Source organism: Camelus bactrianus, chromosome 30 (assembly GCF_048773025.1).
Source record: "Camelus bactrianus isolate YW-2024 breed Bactrian camel chromosome 30, ASM4877302v1, whole genome shotgun sequence".
NCBI lineage: Eukaryota > Metazoa > Chordata > Mammalia > Artiodactyla > Camelidae > Camelus > Camelus bactrianus.
In genome coordinates, this window is record NC_133568.1 from 26,750,810 (window position 1) to 26,762,685 (window position 11,876).

The following is an 11,876-nucleotide window of genomic DNA, read 5'->3' on the forward strand; positions in this document are numbered from 1 at the left end:
AGAGGGTCCTGAGAGGGACGGGTGTGGGAGTCGCCAGGCTGGTATAATTTTTATGTTAGTCAAAAGGAAGCATGGGTTTAAAAAATGAAGAGAAATTATCTAAAGGGAACACAGGTGAACATTCCCCTGATCTTGAAAGTGGAGACCTTCTCTGTGTAAAAATTTTGGAAGAAAACAAGAAGAAAAGACTGATTACATACAACTGAAAGCTTTCGAGGGATTCAAAACAATATACACCAGATTAAAAGAAGACAAAATGGGGAAAATATTTGCAACAAATATAACTCATATAAACCTTGTAAACGTTTAGAACAATGGAGCCAATCAAAAACAAATGAAAATTCAATTAGAAAAGAAATATAAAAACAAGACAACACTAGCAACACGCCACATTCTGGAGGCACTCCCCATTTCCTCCTGTTTCCGCACTTCCGTGCTCCAGGCGGCTCACCTGGCGGGTCCAACGCGCTGGCACGCACCTGCCACAGGCGGTACTGAGGGCAGAGCCCATGAAGACGCCCCTGAAACGGCCTACCTGACAGCTGCTGTAATAACCATAAACCTCTGCCCCAGTCGGCAGGCTTTTCTAAATAGTCCACCTAACATTCAGACAGGTGCAAATGTAAAACTTTAAATCTGATGTCATTTTCACTCCCTGCAGCCGCCCCTACCGTGCTGAGAGTCAGGCCAGGGGGCTCAGAGCTCACTGATAACATGGACCTCTAGGGCCGTGCTGAGCAAACATCTTATCTGTGATAGGGAGAAAGTGTTCTTAAAAAGAGGGGCACAGTGCTCTCACCCCTACTGTAATGGCACAGTCGGGATTTACTAAACATGCCACCTGGTACCACAGGAGAGTTTCTCAAAAACCATAGAGGACATTTGAGTTTGTACTTCTGTAAAATGTGAGACCGACTCTGAGGGCAACAGTGCCCCCTGCTGATTCCTAATCACACAACTACACGCAGAGGACCCAGGGGAGTCTAGTGTGAAGTCAGGGTGACAATTTCTTCTTATGAAAACAACAGATGAAACGTGAATTCCTCCCACCACAGTCTCCCGTTCTCCTTCATTTACTCAGCCTCGTACACGATAATCATCCGACTGTCTCAGCCGTGGGTCAGCATCAGCGGAACACCGGCTTCAGCGGAGCTTCGGCAAGCCAGCAGAGAAGGGCCCCCGCTGGCCACACTCGCGGTGCAGCACTCTGAGAAGACAGAGGCACGCACACAGGAGATCACCTCCAGAGCACACCGCATGGAGGCAAAGGGACAGAGGAGCCAGTGCTTAAGATCCTCATCTCTGGAGTCAGACTCGGATGCAGACGCAGCCCAGCCAGGCCTGCTATGAGGATTAAGGGAGATGATGAATGTAAACATAAAATGTTCAGCAGGAACCTATGGCAAGTGCCCGTAAATGCTCTCCGGCACCATCGTCGTCGTCGTTACCAAGGGCCGAGCTCAGGAACGGGGATCACACACACAGCTTACTCAACGTGAGGCTGTGTCTGCAGGGAACCAGGAGGAGGCATCCTCTTCTCTGAAGCTCCAGGCTCCCCCGACTCCTTAGACAGGCCTTAAGCCAAATCCTGGAGAACAGAGATCGTGTCGGGTAAGATGGGCACCGGAGGACCCGGGGCTGGCGTCCAGGGGAGTGGGAGACCCCGGCCTCCGTGAATACCCACCCAGCACACGCGTTTGTGCCCTGAGCAGAGACGAGGGCAAGCTACCCCCTCGGCAGTGTATAGCAGGAAAAAGGGTGAGACTTCATCCTCTGTTTCAAACAGCAGGATAAAGGTAAATGGGTTGAAGCAGACAGAAGCGAACCCGGGCCCAGTGAAAGGTGGAGTCGGCACACCCTCACGGCAGTGGGCGGGCTGGTCCCCGGGAGCAAGGCCAGCCCAGCAGGGGCCACTCCCCACACCCTCTTTCAGCCCCTTCCCGAGTGTGAGCGTCTGAGAGTCTGGGCACAGCTGCAAGAGTGCTGCAGAGAATCAAGACGCCTGACAACTAAACAATCCAAGCAGCCTGAGAACTCCAAACTCCAGAAAAAGACCAAAATAAACCTAGACAGACGGTTTCCAGGAAATCATTCAAATATTAAAACTACCTCAGTGAAAAGCAGGAAACCTGATGATAGCTGGATCAGAAGCAGCTTTTAAAAATTAAAAAATGGAAAATATAGATACTCTGTGAGCTTAAGTAGGAAACACTAAAAACCAAATAAAAAACTAGTAGCTTAAAAATAAGCATGCGTGTGACAAGAGGAGCTTATAGAGATTCTAGGATGTTAACCAATAGAAGATGTGCCAGTGAAATTCACTATATTAATGGTGTAAAGGAGAAAAAATCATATCAGCGGTAACATTTAACAATCATTCCTGATTTTTTAAAAATCCTAAAATTCCAAGAAAAAAACATACTTAGTGATAACACATTTTATTAACTTAATTCCCCATTAAGTTAAAAATACCTTCTCATAGAGGGGAATTTGCCAATGTCTTTCAGAGTTAATGCACGCATTTACCTTTGAGCTAGCAATCCTATTTCTAGGAAAGCATCCCAAAGACAAGCCAGCAGAATACAAAGTGATAAATGAACAAAGCTACTCACTATACAGTCGCTGCACCATCATGTGCAGCAGCAAAGGCTGGAAGCCACAGAAACAGACATTAAACTACCTACCTACACGTGTTTTAAAAAAGAGAACGAGAAAGATCTGTATCTCATTCTAAAGACTAATCTCCAAAATGTATTATTAATTGGGAAAAACTAAGGAACTTAAAAGTAAGTACAGTATGCCTCATTAAAAAAAGACTGAGAGAAATATGAATATCCTGATGTATAGCATTACGTATTCAAAAAGAAACATTTACAGAGTAAACCTTAGGCTAATATAAAGGGTTACGTTTGGAGGGAGGGAAAGAACAGAAGTGAAGGACAAGGACACAAATGAATGTCTCTGAGCTACACTGTTTCATAATTTCAACTTTGGATCATATATACCTGATACGTAATTTTTAATGTAAAAATAGAATCAAAGCAGTCCCGAAAAATAAAAGATCAACTGAAACAAATCACTGTGATTGTATATCAATGTGGTAGCATAACCACACAGAGAATTACTTTAGGCGACTTAACTTTTTCTTTCTAACATGATATATCTTAATCACATAAAGAACCACAAGGAAAATCTTAGTTAAAAGAACATTCAACAGGTTCATCGTTAGTAATAATATCAGTATTTTTCTGAAATTATATATTTTGATATTTGGAACAAAGACTTTCAGCATAAGAAATGCAAGTATATAGTCAAAAAAGTTAATTAAAAACCCTAAGATCTTTAATGAATGCATGACTTATTTTTTCACATTATAAAATCTACAAACTTTGTAGCTCTGCCTACTGAAAACCCTAAAAGGAATGAAAACCCAAGAGCAACGTGCATCCCTAGGGTCTAGGTTATAGTCTCTAAATACCACAGTGTAGTGGGAACTAAAAGGAACCAGAGCTCCTGGGGAAAACAGCCAACTCCAGGCCTGAGCAGGAAACAGACAAGGTGAGCAGTACATTGTCACGTCAGAACGCAGGCGAGTTACCAGAGACGACCAGAGTCATGTGAACAGAACAGGAGCAGATGACCAACGACAGGACAATCTGAATATCACAATAACAATAAAAAGAAGAATGGCTGCAAGTAGACTAAAATGTATAATGTCTATTTTTCAAACCATGACTTCATAATAATACCCACCCCCCACAAAAAAAACACTTACAAGTCATCTATGAAGACTACGAGAGCATTAGTCCCTATTCTGTGAGTTAATAAAGAATCAAGCCTGTCCTGCATTAATTATATTTCATGGTAACTAATTAGTTGGTAAGAGAAAACTCTTCTTTACAGAAGAATCCTAGTAATAGATGTAGAAGGAATGACAGAACTAGGGAATCATCATTCTGCAATCTCTAATAAAACAATGGATATAAGCACCCCCCCATCTCTAATAAAATAATGGCTGTAAGCACCCATGATCAGGTAAACATAGAATAATCTACAGTAGAAGGAACAGGCTGAAAAATCCCTGAACCCACTGATCAACCTTAACATAACTAATATTCAGACAAATTTCTTGAAAGACACAAAATACTAAAGCTCACTCAAGAAGAAATAGATAACCTAAATAGCCCTACATCTATGAAAGAAATTCAAACTGTAGTTAAAAACGTTCCCACAAAGAAGCTCCAGGCGTAGATGGCTTCACAGGTGAATTCCACCTACCGCTTAAGGAAGAAATACTGCCAATTCTATGCAAAATCCTCCAGAAAAATTCCCAGCTCATTCTATGAGATCTGCAGTGGCCTGAAACCAAAACCACACAAAGACATTACAAAATAATTAGAAGATATAACGGAAGAGAAGTAACAAAGACGAAACAGTTACTAAAAAATCTTAAGAAATGTGCAAAATTAGTAAGAAGAAAATTCTGATTCACTCTCAAAAGACATAAAAGTATTTTTGAATAGACTGAAAGACAGTCCACATTCCTGGGCAGGACAGCTCAACAGCAAAGGTGTCAGACCACCCCAGGCTAACACATACATTTGGCATAATTCTAACAGAAGTGTCAACAAGCAGAGAGCCGTAGAACCCTGCCTGAGCCAAATGCAGAATGGAGGTGAAGACTGGAGAAGAACAGAGATGTACCAAAAGGCAGAGAAGCCAGCCTGAAGTAGATCCCACTGACCAAACTGGGGACAGTTTTAGCTTCACAAAGAATAATGTCTGTAACTGATTATAAGTTACTGAGTAAATAAAAACCCAAAAGTCCAAAGCGACACTAAACAAGAGAGAGAGAGAGAGAGAAGAGCATGCATTCAAAATCACTTCCACCACAGGAGGTGACTATTTGACTATCAATTTCCTAATCTGAAGATTGGTGGTTAAAAGAGAAAGGACTAAAGCATTTACCTGCCATTACAGGAATTCATCCAGTTGATGAGGGAAAGTTCTATACAAAAGCTCTGCTAATAAATGTAGATGTAACGACAGAATTTAACAATCACCATTTTCTGAACTCAAACAAAAAAACTGATTTAGGCAAGGATTATTAACAGATGTCAAATTCTTCAGGTGAAAGAATTCGGGGAACAGGATGTTCAGAAATGAAGTATATAACTTCCCCCATAAAACATTCTTACACCAGATGTTAAATTTGAATCTATGCAAGCCTCTCCCTGAACTTCAACATTACGGGATCTGGAGGGATGACAGCGGAGGAAGAAATCAGAGAGCCCCGCACAGGGCAGGCGCATCCTTTCCTCTCTTCCTCTTAGCTGAAGGCTCTCCCTCCTCTGTCTGCTCCAGTCTGCGTCTCAGCTCTGGGGAGCCTGATAAACATCGGTGCAGGGCAAACAGGGGCTCATTTTTCTTCCTTCTCATCCTGGACCAGCACTCACTGGCCCTGTTGGCAAATTTACCAAATTCCTTTGAGAAAGGGAAGAAGTTGGGGTGGGAGGTGGGGAAGTGGTAGGGCAAAGCAATGAGGAAAGACTCAGCAGAAAGGTCAAGGAAAGAACATTCCAGAAGGTAGGGCAGGGGTCATGGTGATGAAGGCAACAGAGCTGGCAGCTGAGGTACCTCACAGAGTGAAGCGGGGGCGTCAGTCCAGGACCCGGGTAAGTGGCCAGTCAGGGGCGTAATTCTTAAGTCAGAAAAAAAATTGGTCCCCTCGCCTCTCTGACCTTTTCATTTCACACTGAAACCCACACTCAGCGAGGTTCACCTCTCTTGGTGAAGAGGTTGCGGAATGTACCACACAGGCAGAAAACTCCCCCACTGTGCATGTCGACATGGAGCTGGTAGCCATGCAGTCCACACTCTGGGCTGTCATCCAAAAGGGGGGTATGAGGAGGCAGCTCGTAGGGGCTAAAAAGCAAAACAGAACACACACGCACATTTGTCAACACCAGAGGTAAAACACTACAACTGGAAAGAATCTCTAAAACATTAACATCCATTCAAAGTACCAGCTCCTAACAAACCTCCCAGAGTGCCCAGAATGTTCAGTACAACAAACTCAGAAGAACAGCCCCATGTTCCTTTCACCAACATCTAAACAGGCAGAGGTTCCCTGCGCACCCACAAGACCACCATGGCAGAGCGTGGCCCTGATCTGCCTGGGACAGCAGCCCTGCTCCCCAGTGGTCATGGAGCCCAGGGGACGGAACGCTCAGCAGGAAAACATGCCAAACAGCAGCCCTGCAGCTCAGGAACCCGGCAGGAGACCCAGAGCCATGAAGAAGCAGTTTCAGTCAGCGAGAAACACGTTTCTACATAAGGCAACACGCTCAGAAGCATTCATGAGCTTTTCAGGTTCAGAAAAAGGCGGGGACAGGGGGATAGGGAGGCTAAGCCCTGGGGGTAGGGGATGAGAGGTTCAGTGACATGCAAAGCCCCCACCCATGACCTTCAGGATCATTAACAGACAGGTTATACCAACCAAGCAAAACCACACCTGCAGGCCAGACCCAGGGGCGTCGGTCTGCCTGCCTCTCAGGACACGAGAACGCACATCCGTGCAAAGCACCTGCGGCGCCTGGGTGCGCCGGCATCTCGTCAGACGAGGCGACCCCGCCTGGTAAACCGTCCTCTGCAGGGTGCGTCACCCCCAGCCCAAGCAAACAGCGTGAAGTGTTGCTCATGGGTAATTCAACTGTCTCAGCAACAGCCAAGTAATCATGCCTGCTGGCTTGTGTCTACTGACTAAAAACAGTACCCCTGTGGCCGTTCTCAGGACGTCAAAGCGCTATCAGCGTCTAGCCCCTCGCGCTGCCGGCAGCACGCTTCACACACCGCACACAAATACATACACAGCAGCCGAGCCCAGCGCGCTCCTCTCGACCAGGTGATGGAAATGCAGGTGTGCCATGACAAAAGCCAGCTCCTCCTCCCTCTGAAAAGGTAATTAAGAAGAATACATTTTTCAACTGAAATATTTTAATTTTTCACAAGGATGTTGTGAAGATCTCAGCACACTCATCTCACAGAGAGATGGGGTTTCTCATAACTTTAAGGTCAGCACAGTGCGAATGCATTATTGCCGTCTAATAAGACTTACACATCACACTGACAGCAGGGCCACAATTCACCCAAGTATGCAGAGCACGTGGTGCAGAGGAGGAACACCCCAGTGCTTGTGACCATCAAAGTGCTGGATCACACATGATGACTGTGAAAACACACACTGCTGGTTCCTGGTTGTCTCAAACTCTTTTCAAAGGTAAGGGTAATACTGATAAGACCTTTGCAGTATGAACTGCACACACGCTCAGCAGCCGTGGCATGCTGTTCCTCTCAAGGACCCATTTGACTTGGCAAACCCGGGAAGGACCAGACTCAAACATCACTCATCTAGCAGGGTGAGCAGCAGAATACAGGAGCATCCAGGAACACTCATCCATTTCTCCCCGGGCTCAGGGGCATCGCCAGGTGGAGGTGACCTGTCGGAGGCCTGAAGCTGCCCTTTTCCAGTGACCAGTGGGACAGCTGCATCAAGTGGAGCCCTTGCCACTGTGCGGCCAATCCAGACTAAGTCAAGAGCCCAGAGCCAGCCAAGGGCTGCCCGGCCTGATGGCCACAGTGGGGCAAGGATGGAAGAGGCCCGGGAGGCTGGCATGGAGACCTGGGCTCTGCTGGTCGTGGGCACAGACAACTGCTGCTCTCAAATCAAACCTGGGGACTACTGTCCTCACAAGTCCACGGGCCACAGCACAGATGTAAACAAGCGCATGGGGCATGTGACCCTGATGCCGTCTCACTGGTGGGATCGCCCAGAAAATGACCCCCAGAGGAGGAGCTGGTGGATGAGAAACGTCACCAGTGGGAGCGGACACTCCGGGACACCCTCCCGAGAGGACCACTCACCCACGTCCACAGGCAGGAACACGTCTGGGGCCCCCGGGTTAAATGCACAGGGAGAGAGAGATTCTCTGGTGGAGGAAGGACATGAAAGGGACAGAGGCAGGACCACGGCTGATGAGGAAGAGGAGAGGATGTCCCAGGATGTCAGATGTCAGAGGAGCACCTGACCCCCCAACCCGGCTGGGGGAGCAGAACAGCAGCGCAGCCCCCAGGAGCAGAGGGCCACTTGGCCGGAGAAATGACGACGTTGGGGACCGTCTGAAGGACTTCACCTCGGATGCCACGCACAGCAGGGAGTGGACGCGGGGCTGGGCCAGGTCAGGGCGGGGCGCTTACCTTCCACAGCCCGACTGCGAGGCCTGGGTGCAGGCAGAAGAGCCGGACCAGCGTGTCGCAGCCCATCATGGTGGCTTCGGCTAAGTTACTCAGATTGTACTTTGCAATTAAAGAATGCCATCGGGGTCTTCAAACATCCGGGCCGAAGAAAGGAGAGAAGAATGAGCTTCTGCATCCATCGTGCTGTCGTTCTCTCGGTGGATCTGAAAACACTCGTACCCACATGCTAACCGTGCACGCTCTGCTAACGAGGGGCACAACTTGTATAAATGAAAGGCAGAACGGTTAAGTCCAAGCTTCTCACCAACTTTCTCATTCTTCCCCCTGCCCCCTCCCCCACACCCCTTCAGAAGGGGGCTGCGGAACCACTCGGGTGAAGATGGGGCAGAACTGGCTTCTACTCTCTTCCCCTCAAAACCCAGCTCAGCGCTACAGTCAGCAGCAGATCCCCACTCAAGGCGGGGACATAAGGCACAAGCAGAGAGGAGATCCCTTAAAAGATCCCTTAAGTGCTAGCTGAGCGTGGATGTACCTCTTCAAGTTGTTACAGAGAATAACTCAGACACAATGAAAACTGTCACATCAGAAAATAAACTTAAGTCAAACCCACGAGTGTTTTCATGAAGGAGATACAGTGCGAACGCTTTATCAGAATCAGTGTCTAAGAGTAAATAACCCAAACGTGTAAGAAAACACAGTGCAACCCTACTATTCACCATGACACGGAAATCAGAAGAGTGGGCCCTCCTCCATGCACTGTAATGGTAGACGGAGGCGTCTGTCCCTCTCAGGGACAAGGCAGGAAGCGAGAAGGGAGAGGAGCCCTCAGCGGTGGGTTAGCACAGCTCCACGCTGGAAGATGGTCTCTGAGGAGCCGGGGCCAAGAGCCCGCCTCCAGCACCTGAGACACAAATCAGCAGGTGACAGTTGTTCAACGTTCATTAAGTTGAAGAATTTAAGAACCAAGGTGCTCAGCAGAGGCACGAACACATGTGTAACCTAGAACTACACGGCGTGGGCCGAGCACACCGAGCGGAGGCCGAACACGAGGCTGGGGACCTAAGCGTGGAGCCAGGCGGACTCGCTGAAACCTCAGCCCGCACCCTGCAGACTGCCAGGATGAGCTCCACCTGGGTCTGCGAGGACCCCAGCCCCTTGAGGGGAGGGCGAGAGATGGAATGAGAACCCTCAAGAGCACGCGGCGCACACGAGGTGCCCAGGGCCCCGCAGTCACCGCTGGGATCACTGTCAGTGTGGACAGCGAGGCTGGGCAGGGAAAACACAGCCAGCATGCCTGAGGCCGGGACCCGCACAAACCCGGCTCCGGACCAGCTGGACAGACCCCACAGCGAATGCGCTCGTCCCCGCTGCCGTGGCCTCGCAGGCTCCAGACACAGAAACTAGAGCTGATCTTCACCCAGCGTTTCTTGGAAACCCATCACCTGCAGGGTGGAGAACCCTGGCAGCAGAAAACCTACTGAGACTGATGGAAACAGCACACATCCAGGGAAATCCAAACTGCGAGTTACATAAATAAGGCTTCTAGTGTTCTTTTAAAAAAATTCTCATGGAGGAAACAAAGATCCAAATAAAAATCATCAAGTCTCTCCTTTGCCATCACACAGACGCACACAAGGATTTGTATTCCTGCAGGAAGAAAGATCTGCTCACAAACTCGCAATAAAGTGCAGATCAAAACGGACTCCTGAAAAACACTTCTGGTGTTTGTTCACCACCATTTATCAAACGCTGGCTGAGGTCCACTGAGTTTTAACGGAAATAAATCACATTATCCACGTAGGGTCCAGTATTCCTGACTGGATGACTGTTGCGTGAACGCAGTGTCTGAACTGAACTTTACAATTCAGCACGTCCATTTATGATCTTTCATGATCATTTTCATTGACGTTAACAATCTTGTCCTCGTCCCTATGAACAACATTTCATGATACGTCACATGACATACTGTTCAGCCAACCTAGCACAGAGGCTGCAGATTCATTCTCCAGGTATAATTTCATGGTGTATAAAACCTAAGTACTGCATTAGGAAAACCTGGGGTCCACCACAAAACCACATCAAATTTCAGAAATTTATCCAAAGAAAGGTAGCATTTAAAAAAGTAACTTGTTTCCAAAGTATCTTTGGTTAATATAATCAGAGGAAATAATTCCCATGTTCTTCACGGCACTAAAGACATTTTCAGAACACAATGAAAGCTGGATTTACCCGCACTAGACACACGACACTCTTCCATGCACAGCATGACAACCAGACCAGGGATCACCGAAACAGTCCTCAAAGAGCCAGCACCAGAGGGAGGAACCACAAGCCAGGTCCCCAGGTATAAAGTCGCAGCAGTGTGTCTGTATCCAAGGAGACTATGAAAGTAGGCGGTTTCCCCATGGAGACAGCAGACACTAAAGCGAGGTCTCAACACCCTCCATCGTGGGCTGGGCGCCTGGGGAGATGCTCTGCCACGTCAGAGGCGCTGAGCGCACGAGGAGGGGCCGAGGGGAAGGTCACCAGCACTGAGAAGGTGAAAGCAGCCACAATCTTTTTACACCAAAAGGTCAGGATGCTACGTGAGCCACAGTTCAGCTTTCAGGTGAGAAAAGCAAGCATGAAGGGTTTGTTGGGAAAAGCAAGATTCAAGGCTTATAATGAGCAGAACCCGAGGCAGAACCGCCTAGTGACAGAATAATAAGTGCTCGACAGACTGAGCGATGTGACACACACATATCTGTCTCATGCACCTGGCAGTGCAGTCATTCCACCTCCACAGCAGCCATGCAGCCAACACTGCATCCCACCACTATCACCCTATTTTACAGCTTAGGAGACGGAGGCACAGAACGACACACATCTAGTAAGTTCAACAGAAAAGCACATGAGGAATTAAAAATTATGACTTCATGATCTAATGTTTAAACTATGATTACTGCATCATGTACTAAAGAAGGAAAATATAATTATTTTAAATATCTTTGTGTTAAAATGGTTAAAACTTAAACCTCAGAAGGTCAGCCACCAACCATCCAGGAAACTGCTTCGAGAATACCATTCCCTAAGCTACAGATAACCAAGGTTTGAGGGCCCGAAGCTTAGACTTAATTATCCCTGTGACAAACGCACACTTCCCCATCCCACAGTGATCCAGAGTGAGAGAGAAATAGTCCAGAAGCAATCAAACTAAAATACACTGGTGGTATTTTTTTAATGACCAAAGTAATGCCAACTAGCATTTATATGTTAGATGTTCTCACCCAAACGCTCTGCTGAGTTAGGACTTACCCATTTTTGGTGGGGGTTTTAGACTGGTCCATGAAAACGGGCATCACCCCACACAAATCTAGGGTTGACAGCGTGGCAAGACGCGGCCAGTCTCTGCCGAACCACAGGATGGTAACGGATGAGTCGTTGATGGAAAGATCAACGTGCTCCATGACGTATTCTCTCCCACTTTTCTCTCTCAGTATAATTACCCAGCCTAAACCAGATATTCTGAAGAAAGAGAAGCAAGCAAAAAAAAAAAAAAAAAAAACCAAAGCTAAAGTCTATCACGTCACCTCTAAAGGCATCTGGTGCCCTAAAGCCAGAGTCAGAGTTCTCAGCACATG

At 47.3% G+C, this 11,876-nt stretch overlaps 1 protein-coding gene across 1 annotated transcript in view; it reads right to left on the minus strand.

The window, feature by feature from the left end:
- The window catches only part of FBXO15 (F-box protein 15), a 37,926-nt gene that overhangs the window by 11,107 nt on the left and 14,943 nt on the right, over positions 1-11,876 (minus strand). The window contains exons 5-8 of the mRNA XM_074355152.1: positions 11,551-11,760; positions 8,257-8,383; positions 6,870-6,952; positions 5,783-5,925 (exon numbers count right to left, since the gene is read on the minus strand). Of these exons, the coding sequence (XP_074211253.1) occupies positions 5,783-5,925; positions 6,870-6,952; positions 8,257-8,383; positions 11,551-11,760 (563 nt within the window). The remainder of the gene's footprint in view (positions 1-5,782; positions 5,926-6,869; positions 6,953-8,256; positions 8,384-11,550; positions 11,761-11,876) is intronic.